The sequence below is a fragment of the Columba livia genome, chromosome 3 (assembly GCF_036013475.1).
Source record: "Columba livia isolate bColLiv1 breed racing homer chromosome 3, bColLiv1.pat.W.v2, whole genome shotgun sequence".
Classification (NCBI taxonomy): domain Eukaryota; kingdom Metazoa; phylum Chordata; class Aves; order Columbiformes; family Columbidae; genus Columba; species Columba livia.
The window spans coordinates 42,125,829-42,144,505 of record NC_088604.1 but is presented as its reverse complement, the minus strand read 5'-3'; the positions used below and the strand labels follow the sequence as shown (position 1 = coordinate 42,144,505).

At 42.1% G+C, this 18,677-nt stretch overlaps 1 protein-coding gene and 1 long non-coding RNA gene across 13 annotated transcripts in view; both read right to left on the bottom strand.

The window, feature by feature from the left end:
• Positions 1 to 2,442: 2,442 nt before the first annotated feature.
• LOC135579017 (uncharacterized) lies at positions 2,443 to 4,315 on the bottom strand. Its single transcript, XR_010471255.1, has 3 exons — positions 4,181 to 4,315; positions 3,880 to 4,002; positions 2,443 to 2,568 (listed from the first exon to the last, which is right to left on the bottom strand). It is a non-coding gene; the product is annotated as an uncharacterized LOC135579017 (long non-coding RNA).
• Positions 4,316 to 6,209: 1,894 nt separating this feature from the next.
• KLHL32 (kelch like family member 32) overlaps positions 6,210 to 18,677 on the bottom strand; it is a 113,969-nt gene continuing 101,501 nt past the window's right edge. For all 12 annotated transcript variants that reach the window (XR_010471254.1, XM_065056565.1, XM_065056558.1 and 9 more), the window contains 4 exons: positions 14,186 to 14,244; positions 11,595 to 11,787; positions 8,904 to 8,998; positions 6,210 to 7,125 (listed from right to left, as the gene is read on the bottom strand). Coding sequence is in view for 11 of the 12 variants with exons in the window: in XM_065056565.1 (XP_064912637.1) it covers positions 6,964 to 7,125; positions 8,904 to 8,998; positions 11,595 to 11,787; positions 14,186 to 14,244 (509 nt within the window). In the remaining variant the exon portion in view is untranslated. The remainder of the gene's footprint in view (positions 7,126 to 8,903; positions 8,999 to 11,594; positions 11,788 to 14,185; positions 14,245 to 18,677) is intronic.

Here is an 18,677-nt window from a genome sequence, read left to right as displayed (position 1 = left end):
AGCCTTGCTTTAAATCAGGTAAAGGGGGGATGTGAAAATAAGGAAAAAAAAACCCTGTCTGTATAGGGAGAAATCCAGGGAGCATCAGAACAGAAATTCTCTGCACACCACCAGGTGAAGATGTGTCACTGCCTTGCCCTGCCTGGCTGGTTTTGGAGGTGTTGCTTCTCAGGAGTAACGGGCACTGAATTACCAGAAGCTTCCACCAGTGCTGGGTAGATGTCTTTGCTGATCCATTTGCAGGATGATCTGCTTTCAACCAAGGAATATAGACCTGCCTGTTTTCCACTGTGTCCCAAGTGAATATCTCAGCTCTTCTTGGTGACAACCAATGGTAAGACAAGAGGTAATGGGTTCAAACTGGAACACAAGAGGTTCCACTTAAATATGAGAAGAAACTTCTTCTCAGTGAGGGTGACAGAGCACTGGAACAGGCTGCCCAGGGGGTATGGAGTCTCCTCTGGAGATATCTAAAACCCACCTGGACACATTCCTGTGTAATCTCATCTAGGTGTTCCTGCTCTGGCAGGGGGATTGGACCAGATGATCTTTAGAGGTCCCTTCCAATCCCTAACATTCTGTGATTCTGTGAAAGCTATTAAGCAAGGCTTCCCCAGCCTGTGACAAGACTGCCGATTACAGGAAAAGGGTCATGCCTCAAATCTGAGGTGATTTCCAGCAGATGAAGAAAAGTATCACCAAGATCACCTTCCCAGGGATGTATACCAAGCCTTCCTCCATATCTAGTAAAGACCGGTAATTAATACAAGCTCTATCCCTGCAGAGAAGACAACAGAAACTGCCCATTAGATGCCCCCACCCCCTGACAGCATAAAGTAATAATAACCTGATTTTGCCTTTCGTAGGATCCTCCTCTGGACTACATTTTTGTAGCAGTAGGGCAGTTCTATACTTGGATGGAATGGTCTGTCTTGCAGTATGTTATTTAGAAATAACATTGCTCACAAGGATGGGCATTTACTGTGCTCACTGCACCCCAAAATTGAGAGTGAAAAAAAATCCTGAAAATAAGGTTGTAGCTAAAGTTCCTAATGAAATTCAGAGTAACTTCAACATATACACCTTGGCTTAGTCCTGCTCCCTTTCTATATATGGAAAGTTAGTGGTATTAAGCCATTTTGAACATTAACTACAGGCTTGCCACCCCTCAATGGATTCTTAACAAAAATTTAAATCTCAGGAGGCTTTTTCTTCCCCCAAGCCTGTTGCATGGTCTGTACCCAATATCTCCTTTCATTTCAAAACACGAATAATGGTGACAGGAGCCCTGTTTCAAGTACAGCAGGCGTGAGCCTGTCAGCTTTTGTGACACTGATCTCATTGGCCAGAGGATAGTTCCAGGATATAAGTGGGTAGTGGATTACTATGCCCTTTTCCTTTTGCAAATATATAGAACTGACAGCTGAATAGAAGGTATTTCATTTTTTTATTTTCCCTATTCCAGAATTCAGGATACTGATCACCTCTGACCCATTCTCATCCTTGTGATATGAAACACATGTCCAGCACATCATGAACAAAGGCGGGGAGAGGGAAGTCTGCCTTATCTTTCCTTTAGTAACCTTAAAATGATGACTGGAAGAAAAAAAAGACGACACCTTCTATTCAAAATTCACATGCAGCTTCCATTAGTCCCACAAAGCTGTCCCTCAATTTTATAAGAATTTCCCATTTGTTGTTGTTGTTAAGAGCAGGAATCATAGAATGGTTTGAGTTGGAAGGGACCTTGAAGACCATCTAGTTCCAACCCCCCTGCCATGGGCAGGGACACCTTCCATTAGACCAGGTTGCTCAAAGGAACCTGGTAATTTAAACTACTCCTTGCTTTCATTTTCAATGAAAACAAAAATAGTGAGGGAAAGGCACTTGTTTTGATAAAAGAGCTTCTGAAATCAAAAAATTTACACTTTCCGGGCTGGAATAAAGCAGCAGATCTATAGAAAGAAGGTGCTTCTGCATCTGTTGTAATTGCACAGAAGAGGAGCTGGCAATAGCATAACTGCTTACAAAGTCATTTAAGGAACTTTAATAACTGTCCACTTAAACGCAATATATTTCTCTTAGGAAACCAGAAAGGGTTTCATTGCACTCTGTTTTTCCTTCTTTCAGCAGTTTCTGAAAATTATGTATGCATGGGTATTTTCAGTTTAATCATATTTTATAATTTTTATCTATTACTTAAAGCTCAAATTCAGTGTAATCAGCCCATCTGTTAGCAATGGTTATAAAATTATGTTGAAGATTAAAAATCTGATGCAGTGTCAACATGTCCTAGCATAATTAAGCTTGTTTTATGATGAATGACTAGGATATAGCTTTTGTCTACTTGAGCAGCTTTAAAATGGTAAACCTTTTGAAGACTTATTGTACAAAATGTGAAGGTATATATAAAACAACGAAAGAAACAATTATAAAACTCACATCCTGTACTCATGGATGTGGTGTCTTTGCAGGCCTTGGGAAATGCCAGCAGAGTAATTCCATGTTGCAACCAAATTCATAGCGCTTTTCAGTCGATCAAACAATACATTGGATGTACTCTCCTCCCTATAGAATGTCACCCAAACAGGCATTAAAAAAACTGAGTTTGCTAATTTTTTGGTTAATTTTAGAAAGAGCCAACATGACCTGTATGGGCACTGGTGAAAAAATTAGCACAGCATTCACTTACATAAGTTGGAAGTTATTGCTAAAAATACTTACTCTTCAGTGCTTAAAGTATTGTAAAGTAGCCTGATCTACTCTACAGCAGGAGTTAAAATTTAAGCATTTTACTTCTGGCATTCCTGGGAAACAACTATATCTAATCATCTGTGTTGAAAAACCATTCTTTATGTGGACACTTTTTTTTCCCTTTTAAAATGTGTCCTTGGGGAAAAAAGGGGGCATGCGAGGGGAAAAAAAAAGCAGCAGCCCATTTTGCAAAAATAAAACCATATAAGCCCTTTATATAGTCTACGTGCTAAACTTCCTGCAAAGTCTTCCTCCCCTACAAACTCTGCCTGCAGATGAAGTGTTTTAACCTTGCCCTCTTAATTTATTCGACATTCTAATTTTCAATAAACAGATGCCGCCTCTTTTCGCGCTGGTTTCCACATTGTTCCACATTCTGCCTGTGTTGTTTCTGCATGTGTGAATATTCAATTATCTATTTCCCCATGATTCTGCAACTGATGTACTAAATGTCTGTATAGGCTTGGGGGAGGGTAACCAGGGAAGGTAAAACTTAGAGGAAAAAGAGTTACAGGAGTTTAAACTGTTCTGAGAGTCAGGTACATTCTCCAAGAGCAATTCAGCTAAGAAAATAAATCATAAGCCACAACTAGAAATGCAACATTTCAAAAACACTAGTGCACAGAAGCAGAATTGCTGCACACTGGCACACATGTAAGCATTTCTTTGGTCAGCACTTGGGGGTGAAACCTTCCATAGAGACCAAATGGGCAGAAGAGGCTGTTGCTGCTGCTTCTGGAAATTGTGTCTTCTTTGGATAAAAAGCACAAAGCAGCTGATTACTCTTGTGATTTATAGCTCAGAAGAGCTGATAACACATCTTAGGACGCGGGGGTGAAGTTTGCTATATAAGGGACGAAATATTACTCCTTATGGGAATGGCCCAAACAAGCAGATTATGGGACAGGCATGAAAGTGCAAAGGCTCTCGAGTACAGCTCTCGAGACTTTGTGGCCCAAAAGCACAGTTGCCAATGTGAGTAGCTTTAATCTGTAAATCTAAGGAATTCAGGATGCAGAACTGTCCTGGCTCCCACACTCAAACACTGTTGCATTATCCAGTTTTAAGGATGCCCATTTCCTGAAGCACTAGTGAGTTCCAACTAGTTGCAACCTGCACCATTACCTTGCACACTCCCACTGGAACCTGAAGGACTTGTGTCGGCAGCTGCTCTCACACCACGCTGATCCAATCTAGTGCAGAACCATCAAGCAGAGACATATTCTTCTTATGGAAAGCTTTAAAGCTCTGTAGAAAAAAGATAAACTGCATCTCAGAGGTACACACCAAAACTGGAAGGCTGGACAGGGACAAAGGTTGGGTCCAGAGGTTTGCTTGGTTTTGTTTTTAGCAAAAACAGTACAAAATTTAGAACAGCAAAGCTGCTGGCACCCGCTCTCACATTGACACCATTCTCTTTTCTTACCTGGTAATAAATAACCAGTTTTTGCTCCCCTGGCAAGGGCTCTGTGGCTTTTTCTGTCTTCAGGTGCAGCAAAGCAACCCCATCTGTCCTGCAACAAAAGCAAAAAGCCCCAGATAGGAAAGTGTGGCACAAAACCTTACGGGCTATAAGGTGGGTGCGAAAGACTGCTCTGCAATCAGTGCAGCCTGGTGATGAAGAGCCAGAGCAGAATCCTGACACTAACAGGAACATATGTGTTGTCCTGGGGCTCTGTGGCTGTGGTACCCTTAACAAATTTAACGCCACTGCACAGCTGTTTAAAACTGCTATTCACCAGTCCAGACAATTGGTGATAACAACCGGAACAGTAAAAGCGTTAAAAGGGCAGAACAAACGTGATAAATAACTTTCTTGCCATACACTCCCGCCTTTCAGTCCTTGAATCGAGGGGCACAAGCTGCTTTGCACAAGGAATCTGCCCCTTTCTGCTTCTCAAACCTGGGCCTCTGCAGCTTGCTGCCGCCGCTCAGCAGCCGCCCAGATCCATCGTCATCCCTCGCTCCCCAGAAGGAGCAGTTCCGAAATTATTCCATAGCTGCAGCTGTGGTAATGTATAATGCCTAGGAATAAACCCCTCAAAATTAAGTTGAGACATACAAAACATACTTTGCATCATTGTCTGGAAGTGCACTGCGCTTTACAAAGGCCAAGAAATTAATTCTCCCACCACCTGCAAAACAGGAAGCGTGCGTCAGTTCTGCAACTGGGGCGAAAGCCGATCCCTCACCTGGTGTGGTACCTCCAGGACAAGGCTTGGAGATCTACAGACGCATTTTGATTATTTCACCCACCCTTCCCTTGAAAATGAGACACGCAATATGTTTATGTCCCTGCAAGTCACGCATAAGTAGAACTTCAAATACTTACCAGGCTTGGGCCCTGCAGCCCATGCAGGGTGACAATCAGATTTTTAAAGTGTAAATGACCTGTTAGGAGAGCTCTCCCTCACATGGCGATTTCCAGGAAATCAAAGGAATTCAAACAAAAAATCCTGATGCAGAGCCTATGCAGTTAAGAGAAAAGTACTGCCTAGGTTTAGGCTTGCTTGGTGTGCAGAGGGAGACATTGGTAGTACTCAAGTTAGTGTGCCAGGCAAAGACTGCAGCTGCAGCTCTGCTCTGTGCAACAAAAATGAGAAAGCTCAGGGGAAAAATAAACACACACACACAAAAAAACCCACACACACCACCACCAACAAAAAAAAACCCAAAAAAACAAAACCACCACACCTTTCTGAACTGAAAATTACTGGAAATGGAGAGGTGATGTTCCACAAGCTCACTGCCCAGCTGGAGACTGAAATGGTGATAAAGTTCACCCCCTGTATCACTAACCAGAACCTGAGAAGTTAAATGAAGGTAAATGATGCATTTGATTTGGAAAGGCTGCCCACTGGATAAAGTCAAACCGGTTCCTGTCCAGCAAGCGCAGGCAATTGCTGCGGCATAACCTGCACGTAGCATTTGCATGAGTGGCAGCAGGAACTTCATCGGCCTGCTCAGATAGCACGGCGGCAGGGAACAGATCAGTAGGTAAATCAGAGAAGTGCAGAGTGCCCGTAAATCATAAATAAAGATTTAATTACATGCTTGGTTACTATTTACAAACATGGAAGTTGTCGTTAGATATGTAAATAAAAGACAGAAATAAGAGACAGGGGCTGCAGTAGCCAAGCAAAGCCAAAATATAACAGATTAGAGTATTTATTGTGAACTGGCATATGCCTGGAGTATGGAACAGAGAGACACTATATCAACTGCAAGAATAAATAAATAAATATTGACATTGTTCTACACCTGTTTAGCCTCTGGAGACCGGTGATTTGTGGGACCATATGTTGGACAAAATGAGACTGTTCGTTGATAATTGTAAATGTGGTGACCCCTCACAAATTGGATATTAAAAATATTAAGTAAATTGCACATTTTAATTATACAGTAAAGAGGCTGTTCTCCACCATTAAAAGACTGCAGCTGTCAGGAGGCATTGATCATATGACAGAAGGTAACATTTATTTGATAGTAGACCTTGGTAAATGACACCCCAAATGATCTTTAGATTCTCAGACAAACACATTCAGTTTAGACTTGAGTTTAACCATGAGGCTTTGGTGTCTTTCAGCTAAGACAATTTTTATCTGTTCCTCATATACTACAGGGCTTGTTTGTTTTTTATTTTGTTTTAATCTGCTTTGCAGTATTTAAATTTCAAATGAAGTATTATTAAATGAGAAACTGTAAACGATGGGAGTTTGGATGGGAAGTCAACATATTTGTTTTTCTTTTTGCTAAAGGTATTGAGAGAGTTGCATAATTATCATAGTATTATATCACCTTTGTCAACATAAACACAGGTTTCTATCAGCTTTGAAAGTGCCATTGCTGAACAATTGAACACACAGACTCCAAAGACGAGCAGCCCAGGAGGAGCTGAGAGCAGTCACGATGCCTGACAAAGTTGCATAAGGAAACCAAGTAGAGACAGGTAGCAAGTAGTCACCAGCAGAAATGCCAGATGTTCTCATGTATGTTTCCACATCTGAGGCAAAGGAGAGAAACCACAGACAGTTTTTGTAGCTTCCTTCCTGCCTACTGTGATCTGACTTTAAGACAAATGTGTGAAGATAAAGCAGCGGCCTGTGTGGATTGATTCTTCTCGCTGATCCAAATAAACCCTTCTATAACAGGGTTTGATTTTTTTTTCCACCCTCTGCTTCTGATTTTCCGAAGTGCACGTTCCTTGTCTCACATTGTGCCGATCCTGTGGTGAGGCACTTGCAGAGTCTGAAGGTTGGGGCACGTGAAATAAGGAGCTGGAAGGAAGCACGCTGCGATGCCATTGGAAGCGAAGGGGAGCGTAGGCCCGTAGAACACTTCTTCCTTCCCTTCCTTGCTAACGTCCAGCACCTGCAGGTCAAGGCATATAAAATATTTCAGGGATCACAGACGAAAGCCGAAGCAAATTTGCTGGCAGACACCACATATACGTACTATGAACCCCAGCAGAAAGGTAATTTCAGATCACTTTTAGATTGTATTTATGGATCTGGTGATTTATTGCTGTCCTTGTCACCCAAATCTTAGCCCAGCACAGGCACTTGGTAGCAGACGGTGACATTGGATGCTGCTTCCTGGCAGCTGAACGTGCAACCGCGCAAGCAGGTTACTCTGCACAAAGTATGAATCACAGAATCACTTGTCAGCTTGATATATAGGGAGCAAGGGAGCTCTATCAAAGTTGGAAAGGCCAAATAAATGAATGACTTAAAGAAAATGAAGATATATGGAAAAAGTGGATTATTTTTTTTTTTTCCTTCCAAAGGAGAGGGCAACCTCAAATTTACTGAATTTGAAGATAAAAGGGCTAGTTTTACTGGTTAAATCCAGGCACACTGCCAACAGCTGAGAAGGGGCAGCACACACAGCTCTGCCAAAGCACTCGTACTTCTTGTCTCTTTAATGCAGGGGCTGTCTTGGGCAGACTGCCAGTTCACAATCAGTTTGGGGACGTGGACAAATGTCCATTTAAGAAAGCAAGATCCCAGGATCATTTTCACTTGTCACTAAGCAGTATCTAAACCCGGGTGCAATACTGCAAAGTACCTGCTGATTATAAATGACCATGTTGGTTGAGTACAGCCACCGCCTTGATGTTGTGCTGTTACTCCATCTGCGTGTCAGCTGGTAAAGCCAGTTTGAATTAATTTTTCCAATAACAATTTTTAGGTATTCAACTATTAGTAAAACAAAATTATGTTATGACCAGAACATGGTTTTAACTCCTTATCTTGCATGATCTATTCTTTATAAACTCATGCTAGTAAGTGTTCATTCTAGGACCGGCAGCTCGACATGTAATCCTTTCCCTTCTTACGTGAAGTCTAACTTCTAGCCTTGTGGGACAGTTTGGAGGTTAAATCCTAAAATCCTTAGTTGGAAGCTAATTAAAATGTTATTTATCAGCAATAGTGCAGAAACTGAGATGTAAACAAGAATTTCTCTCTCTAACTGCCCAGCTACTCACAAAGCAATGGCTGTGATGCAAGAAAAATGCAGAAGGAGAAGAATTCCTAATTTCTGTACATGAACATCTGAAATCCGTGAATCTGCAGGCAAGCTGCTCTTAAACAAGATGGGAGAGCAGGAGAGCTGGGCGGACAAACTACTGCCTACAGCAGGGATCAAAACCCTCCCATTCCAGCTTTGAAGCAGTAAGCACTAGGGCAGGCTGCAGGCTGACTCAACTTTGTCAAAGAACAACTCGTTAGCTCTGGCTGCTCTACAGAAAGACAACATGGAGAGAAAAAAATCCACCATGGGATGGGCTGAAAAATTGTTAGCCCGTGCTCCATCATCCATTTCTGCAACCCTTTTACTTTTGAACTTGATTGTGTAACCTGAGAATATATACCCACTATTTTACCCAAACCTTGCCAAAGGAGAGACTCCTCAACTCTGTTCTGCTAGCATATCTGAAGAAGAATTACATCTAATGGCTCATCTGGAAATATTTTTAATATCCATTACATTTCCTCTCCATGTTTATGCAGGTTCAGTGGCTGCATAAGAAACATCCTTAATCTCTCCACTTCACATGCATTTTGCTTTTTGAATAACCTCTGTGCAAAATATATCCTTGCAAAATTATGGGGAAAAAAAAATTAAAAGAAACCTAAATCACCCACCTGGATACATGCCAAAGGCTCATTTGTCCAAATCGAATAGCCGCCAACTAAATATATTCTACCATTGTGGACAGCGACTCCAGACTCATTTTGACCTAAAGCAAAAAAGGAAATGAAACCACTTTCAGAGTATAATTAACTCTTTTAACACCTGTGCTGGTTTGACTGAAAACGAGTTAAGTTCCTTCATGCAGTTAGAAACCTTTCTTTTTGATAGCTAGCACGGTCATTATTTGGACTTAGTTTGAGAACAAGAAAATAACACTCCAGGACAGAGTTAATGTTTTTAATTGCTCCGGTCTGAGAGCCAAGGACATTCTGAGCCCTCTGCCCACACGTGTGAGGCAGCTGAGAAGGGGGGCATGGATGGGGCAGAGCTTGACTGACCTCCAGACTGATCAATAAGAGTATTCCATCCCATTAGCATCATGCTTCATATTTAAGGAGAGACGTGATCTTCTCGTTAGTTCTTTTTTTATTTTTCGGGGCTGGGACAGAGACCTGTTAGGGGGAGCTCCGTTCGGGATTTTCGTTAGTTCAGCCTTTTGCCATGCTGCCATTTTGCAGAGGCCTCTGGGCCTTTGTGCCTTTTTCTCTCTTCTCTCTCCAGGATCAGCTCTTTGGGACCAGGTGCTGCTGCCTGGGACTGGCTGCTCAGTGCAAAAGGAGTTTGTGAGGAATTGCATTGAGTATATCTTACTGTGCATTCTATTTCCATTTAAATATATTAGTAGTAGTAGTGCATTAGTGCTATTTTGTTATTGTGCTGATTCCATATCTAGAAATATTGCACTTTTCAGTGCTGGGGTTATCTGGGATTATAATAAACTGTGTTTATCTCAATCCAAGTTTCTTCCCTTCCCTTTCAATTCTCTCCCCTCTTTGGGGGTGGGTAGTGGGGGCAATGAGTGAGCAGCTATCATGGTTATATTGCTAGGTCAGGTTAAACCACAACACCAAATGTTGGAGTTCTGTAGTATGATGCAAATGCACCTGGCCATAGCTTGACTGTTTCCAAATCCACAACAGGCAACAGTGAACACGGGCTGTTCCCTGCTCTGTGTGGGAGCCCCATACGCTACTATCCAGAGAGATACCCCAGATGAGCAATAAACTGAAGCTGTGCAGGGAACCATCTGGTCTCTCCTCAATGGCACAGGTTTTTTACATGTGTATTTCATAGGTAATAGGCTCCTCACCCGCCTCTCAGCTACTATCACACATCAGCATCCAACAGACACGAAGGCCAAGAATGCTGAAGGCCCCTCACATTCTGTTCACACCTGTTCACTCCCCTGTTCCTCCAGGTACAAAGATGCCAAAAATTTGAGAAGCTGCTGTGGAAGCTCATTCTTATAGCAATGGTCTCCTGAATGAGTTTGGAAATTTTGAAAGATAAATACAGCTTTAAAACAATCCGCACTACACAGTGCAACACACACATTTACCAGCAGTTGCAGAGGCACAAAGAACAGTTTAGGTGGCTTCTCAAAGTGCAGGTTGTGCAAACAACCCACCAGGTGGTATCTGAGGAGAGGCTACTATCTCACAGCATGCAGTGGTATATGGGCAGCTCCAGAACAAGGGTGGCTGCAGTGCCACTGCTCTTGCAGTTGCAAATCAGATCATGGCCTTCTCTAAGGATGTAATATCCTCCAGATAATAAAATAATTAAGAGCAAAAGCGATGTGAAAAACTAGTTCTGATTGACAATGTGTAACTCCTTTTTAATCCGTGCATCTCTCCCCAGTGTCCATGACATAATCCAATGACCTGACTCCAAAACCAAGCAGCTCTTCTCCAGACCCCAGAGCTTAAGAAACCAAGTGCAATCTCTTAAAGAACAAAGTTGCTACTAGAACAGTTTTTAAACCTATCAGGAGAAAAATGACATAAGGTGACTGTCTTATTTGTCAGACATTCATTTCATGGCGTTTCTATCTATTCTGGGCTTCTAGTTCAGCTCATCCATCCTTTCTTTCCTTTGAAGTGGTGGATCTCCGAAATCAATGCAACACCACACTGAAACAGATTGGGGGTGGTATATCTGGGAATTGTACCAGGTGGTGGTGGAATCTGGTGGACTGGGTGGCAGGGACAGTGGGTTGCAGGGCTTTGCAAGTTGCTACTCTAACATTTCTTTATAGTTATGGTCAAGAAGAACTTTACAGATCCTGTAGCTAACTGAGCTGCTCAACTCATCCCTACTTGACAGAATTCCAACAAAGACACTTCCTTTTGGGTAATTTTTTAAGACGATATTGTTTAGAAATAAGTGACAGTTAATGGATTTCTATGAAAGCTTTGCCCCAGAACAGCAGCAGAAAGCACTACAAATTGATGCTATCATGTACACTCAAATGGGGAGCTAAATCCACCACTGCAGGCAAGCTTTTGGCAAATCAAAAATAAGTACTGGTAATACTGTGACAAATTATTTTTGATTGCTTAATTATATTACATTTATATGCACCTGCTTAAAAATTTAGTCTACAATGTCCTAAAACAAATGTTCCATAGAACACTGAATGCCAGAACAGTAATGAAAAGTGTCTCGTTGGCCAATGATGTTCCCTAAATCGGAAGCAATTGCAGCAAAGCCATGGAGTTCCACGTACTAAAGGCATCTAAAGGGAAAGGAACTGATATTTTAACAGTAGCAAGTTTCACCGTTTGGGGTACAATACTCACCTGTCAACATGTTGAAGCTGCACCGCGTCCACTGGTCAGCATCTATGCTGTAGGAGTCTATGTGCCGAACCAGGATCCGATCGTTGTTGTAGTCAAGATCGTTCCCACCCAACACATAGAGTTTCCTTTGGACGGCAGCCATGGAGTGATACACTCTCCTCTGCAACATCGGGCTACGGCTTAACCACTTATTCTGGAAATGGAAAGAAAGAATTTGCCTCAGCACTGCTCAATGGTGTACCTATATTAGTAGTACAAGAACAGTAGCATGTCACTGGTGATCTCCTTACCCTTGGCCAGAAATCACGAGGATATACACTTGTGTCGTTCGTATGTTAAACATATGTGTTGGTTATAACATTGACTAGGCATACTGGTCTTTCAACATGCGGTTTATAGTTTAAGTTCATTAATTTAATTGTATTTCTTGCTCTGTATTTTTTTCTGTTTAGCTCATCACTTTTCAAGGCTTTTTTCTTTTTTTAGAATTCAGTAGCAAACCCTCCTTAAGCAGGACTTATTAGATGTCTCCTTTGTATACAGCACTAAAATCATCTGTACCAACTAGCTCTGTTACGAGAGAAGAGAGATTCTTTCTACCTTTCATTATTCAGAAGATTATTTGATCTTTTCCTTAGGGAATGAAGCAACAGGGAAAAATAATTTCCTAAAGAATCCTCTCAAATGATTCACGTATTTAGTTTAATGCTGGCCCTTTACTTGTGGGCACTTAAAAAGTAACTCCCTTTTGCATATTTTTCTTCCTGGTTAACAATATTCAAGAATTCTACCTGTTCAGAGAAGGGGCAAGAGGACGCAGAAGAAGAGGGATTAAAGCACAGCATTTTAAACGTAAGAAAATAATTGCTTGTGTTATGCTCACCAAATCAAACAACCTGGCAATGGACAAGATTAATTTATTTAAGTGAAAGAAGTTAAAATACGTGAGGAAATCCTCTGCATTACACATGCTACTGTTTGTGATAACTCAAGAGCCTCTAATACGACTGCCTTTTAACCTCTGCAATATATAGCTATACATTCCGGTGTGTAATAGTTGAATATTAGGCATTAATGTTTGCATTAGTAGTCCAGTCTCTTAACGCCAGACTATAGACACCATCTGCTTTGCAAAGCCTGCCTGCATCCCCTGATTATATCTTTAGCTTCCTCCACTGCAGTGCCTGCCAGGTGAGCCACAAAGCGCCGCAAAGGCAAAGAAACGGAGGGGCCTGGCGGGGTCATTTCTAATAAGCCGGCGTGTGAATACTAATCAGTGGCGGGGAAGCAGAGGTCACCCCGGCCGGCTTGTTGGCAGGTAGCTGTGTGCTCTCTGGCAGATGGCAGGCATTATCGACTCGCCACAAAGGCCTCGCGCAGAAGCAAGCGCCGGGGCTGAATGATGGAGTTATTGAGATTCTGGGCGAGATGCAAGCAGATGTGATGGTTTCCAGTACCCACCGTAAACAATATGCCAGCAGAATTTTTAAAAAGAGCTTGTGTGTACAAACACGAAGCGGACCTCATTTGAAGAATGCGTGCACGCTTCCTCGGTAACTCTTTCCACGCCGGGTCTATCACCCTGAAGTAGCCCTGCCACTGGTATTTTGGGGCGGAACTTTCACATCAGCAAGTAAAGAATCGAAGTGAAAGATACGCAGAGACACAATATCTAAATATGTGTCCCACTCATAAGCAAAACAAGGTTGCTGCCTGTAGCTCCTACTTGGATTTAGGATAGAATCAGCATTTGTATAATCAATGCATAAAACTGAACCTCAAAAAGAAAGAGGCATGTGTGTCATTGCCCCTCTCTGCTTCAGGAACCATATAAGCTCTGCTTTAAAAAGTCAGTGGGAACCACACAGAAGTACGTCCTGGCACATTTTGGTTCCAAATACAGCAATCAAAGCCCCTATCCTACAATCAGAGAAGTCAATACTCTTCCATGTGGGTGTAAATCAGGCTATGCAACTGATTGCAAGCTCAGGACCTCTAATTCCTAATACAAGCAAGAGGGTATAACCATGCCCTAACCCTCTGAAATGGTTCCTGAGCCATGCTAACCTAATCAAAACACATACATAATGTATGAAATAATCCCTAAAAGTTATTTTAGGTGCTGGGGTAATGAAATGATAAGCACCCTTGCAGTCAGCAGAATAAGTCATTGCCAGGTAGTACAGTTCTGAAAGTATGCAGAAAACAAAAAGCCCATATATGCAATTCAAAGCAGAAATGTCAATGACAAGAAGCAGTTTTGTCCCACTGACTTTGAGTACACATTGCCCTGGGCTGCTGGATTACAAAAAAAAATGAACAAGCAAAATAAATACCGATAAATATAGGGGATTTAAAGCACATTTCTGCATTTAATCTAGATGTTTCTAACACCTACAGGCTTAAAAAAATATAATAAAAAGTCAGGGTCTCCATTACTCTGTTACATTCACACATCAGTAAGAAGTGAATTTAAAAGACCACTAACTAAATGGTCAGCATTTTTAGACTTACAAAGTCATTGTATGTATTTGCTAAGAGATCTGTTTGAAGCAAAACGTATGAGAAAAACATAGAACATAGACACCCACCTGCTTAGGATCATAGACCATGAGCCTGTTTTGATACTGTGCGGTATTTGTGACTCCTCCTATAAAAGATTTATAGAGATTACATTTCTTCTATATGAGCAAAACCAGGACCAAGATAAGGTGCGGCAAAATAAACAATTCTGGGTTCATTTGCTGGCACAATTATATTGCATACCACGACTTATGCTTACATTCCACTACAGTTTTTAATCTGGTTACAAGGTAATAAGTAGCACATTAGTCAAACATCTAGAAACACAAAATAGCAACGGCACTCCCCCCCCAAATACTTCCTTTGTAAAGCTAATTCTATGGGCTAAAACCAAGATAAAAACTGATCTGTTTATAAACTGTGCATTCAGCCGGCATCAAGACACAGAGAGAAGACCCGTGTCCCTGTTGGAAGGAGCGTGTGGTGTGTGACAGGGTTTGAAGAAGGAGGGGGTGGGCTGGCAGCAGAGAGAAGGAAGAGGTCAAGAGGAGCTCTGCCTCACCGGGAGTGTGACCTGGGACACCACCGCCAGCTGGAAAGCAAAGCGCAACCCTGTGCAACTGCAGTCACCTCGATGTTTGAAGGCAATTCTGTATTCAATCTGTATTACAGAAAGAACATCTCTCCTCGTTTAGTTGTAGACTTACGTTGGGAGGTTCCTCCATAGTGATCAGAAATAACTCTACCATTTAGCATACATACCTTTAGAAAACGAGGTGTAAAGCACCTCAGAAAAGCCCAGAATAGAGTCTGACCAAAGTAGATGCCACAAGCCAACTACTTATCTCAACAGAGCATATGTTTAATTCCCAATCATCCTGTACTCTATTGGTTTTAAATGGCAAATCTCACTGAGTAAACTGGTGGAAAAAAACTTGCATCTCAAGTCTGTAATCTTACCAGTGTAACCACATGCTTGAGTGAGCTTAAGCTTCCTGGGGACGTGGTGTCACTGCAGCATTGCCACACATCCCGGTGCTCCCTGTCACCACCCATGTCCCACGGGAAGATGGGACCAGAAATAACACCTGCAAGCTGCCCCTCACCTTTCACGCCACCAGAAGGTCTGGACATCACTAGGGCACACCAGTGAAACTCACAGTGACACACAAACATTTTATATTACAGTTTCAACAGCACGTGCCAATGACAGACAAACTCCCCAGCAATGAGAGGAAGGAATTTTATCTGTCATTACATATGTTGATGCCTAATTATTTGTGAGGATATCCTCCATTTCAGACAGAGCAGTGGTAGAGCTGCTTCATTCCTGCCAGCTGAGCTATGGCCTGGTCCTACTACAGCCATTGGGTTTTTTCTTTTATCCTTAACCAGCCTTAACATGGGTCTGTACTGGGGAATCTTCATTTTGCCAGCCTCCAGCAGCACCTGGCACAGCACTTTGGTTCAGAGCCACAATGAGAATTCGAAGTCACTCCCCGACCTCTCACATGTCATTTCAGACTGCAGGGTGGTACTGCTGTGCACTCAAGTTAAACCAGAGGCTCTGCTCCAGATGTGCACCAGCTGCACTCCAGTTTCTAATGGGTCATAATGGTGTGAAATAACAACTGGTCTTTCAGATGGCTTTGTACCAGCTGACCACTGAGAACATTTGGTCCAGAGAACCAAAAGGAATCTAATCCAAAGCAAAAAACGTGAACTGTACATGGAGTAGATACAGAAAACTTGGCATCTGATCATCTGATGATCTGCTTTTCCGGGATTGAACCACTGGCTAACATAGATGTACCGCCTCTGGTCACTCCATAGAACTCCAGTGAGGCCAAGAATCTGATGAATGGATAGCAGAAACTATGGACAAATCTATTCAAGAGTCTTGTCTTCAGCCACAGTAGCAGGGAGGAGTAATACTGGGTTTTGGGTGCATCTCGGCAAGCACCAGCCAGTTACGGTAGCACAAGCACCCAGCTCAGAGACACTTACAGGTGACAAGAAAGCCGAGAGGAGATGTAGCCTTTCCAAGCTGTTTCCATCCCACTGTGCGACACGCTGCCCATCACAGCACCTGTGAGGTCCACACGCAAGGACATGCATTGGAAAGCAAGGACTGTTCCCACATCTAATCTCACAATCTGTTATTTGTCTCCACGCTGTTGTGCAGCCTTCACAGTGTTAGTGGCCACCAGCAACACACACAAAACAATATTTTCTAATATCTGGTTTGTAATTTTATTTTCTTTTACATATTTATTTTCACTCCTAGCATAATATTTAAAAATAAGTTGTCAGATTAGTGTTTTGAAAAATGAAAATCATAGTTATTTGGATGATTACCTCCAGAATGTTAAACTACAGGAGATGAATTGGAAACACAATGCTGGGTCACGTATTTCCGTTCAGAAAGGACACCTTAATTTGGGGGGAAAGATATGGAGGAAGAAGAATAGAAGGGGTTTGCTTCCTCGTAAAATAATGAAATAATAAAATAAGCAAAATTATGTTCCTCTCTTCACAAAGAGCCCCTCACATCAAGTACACAGCTTACATATTTCCCCCTGCGATATTGCTCATCTGTGGTGTTTTATCATTATATTCCCTTCACATACCGCTCTTCACTTTTAGATTAATCTGCCAAAATGAGATGCTAAGGATTTGCATACAGATTTGACTACACAAAAATAGATCTGGAATTAATAACAGTCTCTATATGTTTTAATTTCTTCTAGACTGGAGTACCCTTGCCTCCAGCAGTATTCTTGGCTTTGAAAGTCATCAAGCTGATTTGTCTGCTCTTAGGTTATGATGCCACATGCTGCTACACTGTCCCCTGCAATCAAAGTGCTCGCAGAGATAGATTCCATGCCTTCCCCTAACAAGTATATTTTATAGATTGGCAGTTTTGATCTCCCCTCCCCAGGGGGATAATCTGCATCTTAACAGGTTTCTATAGATACATCTGTCATTAAATATGCCATCTTATATCTGCATCAATTTTCAAACTCCAGTTCCTTCTAACTTTGAAGTGCTATTGCAAAAGTTTAAAATTTTCTGCCAAAATTCAAATTTAACAAGTCTGCAATGTCCTCTTGAACTATTTTTTTTAACAATTCTCCAGGCAGCTGAGAAAGGGCAAAGAAGAGCAATATGTCTCTTAAAAAAATAGGAAAAGGAAAAAAAGGTTAAACAGTACTAAAAATACATACTTTCTTTGAAAAAATGGGGTAGTTCTGAGATAATTTCTTAAACTTCTCTGCACTGCTTTCTATACGAAAAGGAGGAGAAAGGCAGGGAGACATCGTAACTACACTTGAAAAGAAGTATTTAAAAATACAAACCATGCTATTAAATTTGATGCCGAGCGATAGCAGCCAATCTGGTAGTAACCCATCAGTTAAGGAAAGAAAAACAAAAAAACCCACATCTGGCTGGGTAAATGACAGAAAATTTACGGTTTGGCCGGCTCTCGCTGGGTTTTAATAACTGAGAGCAATGATTGCCCTGCTTTGACATGAGCAGCTTGCTTGGTGGACTGGAGTTTCTGGAAGGCCAGGAGCACTGTCAGGACAAGCCTGTGTGTTTCTTGCCCTTACAGCATCCAGCCCACGGGCTTACAGTGTTTTTACACTGCCACAGCTGCTCTCTCCCTTGCGGTCTGTAAATCCCACTTTGTAAGCCCTCCAAGACCCGTAATTTCCCAAGTCATGCAACAGTGCCCCTCTACACAGAGATGTTGCTGCAGGAGTCCAAGAATCGCCTCATCCAGCCCTTCCCCAAACATGGGGAATATTTTGGGTTGTTACAGTCCCGCAAACAGTCCACAGACTGCACTGAAAAGCACCTTCAATGAAGACACTTCCAAAAAGAGAAGGGTGGGAGGCAGTAGATTCAACACCTTTTTCTCCCAATTGAAAATTTATAATCCATATTTATAATGTGTCCTGGTGAGACCTCCATATGACGTGAGAAATCTAATCGAATCCAAATCCCCCAGAAAAATCTCACAGCTCTCTCGGAAGTCCCCAAGCGCTAGGCTGAACGCATGAATCCAGGTTTGCTCGGAGACGTGTAAAACTACATGTTGGCAAAGAGCTCCCACGTGTATTCCTTCCAGCAAACCGAGGGAATATACAGCAACTCATGACACATGCCCCAAGGTGCTCTGTTATTTTAAACCAGAAATTTCTCCTCTCTTACATGTCTGTGTGTTAAACACAAGATAATCCTTCCTCAACATGCAAGCCCACTGCTTTTTGCTTGAGCCAGCCCCAGTGCAGTGAGGACAGCCGAGGGGGAACATATTCTCCCACTTTAATGAGTGCCCTGGGCAACACCACCAGCAGCTCTAATTAACACACTCCCAACCCAGATGCAATCCAGCTGCAAATCAGAGGGACAGAACTCCTAGTTTGCCCATATGTCCATTCTTGAAAGGTGCAAGATCCATTTTCTTCATTCAAATATAATAATAATAATAAAAATAAAGAAACACTGTTCCATATGCAGACTAAGACTGGGTCACTGAGGCAATTTTTACGT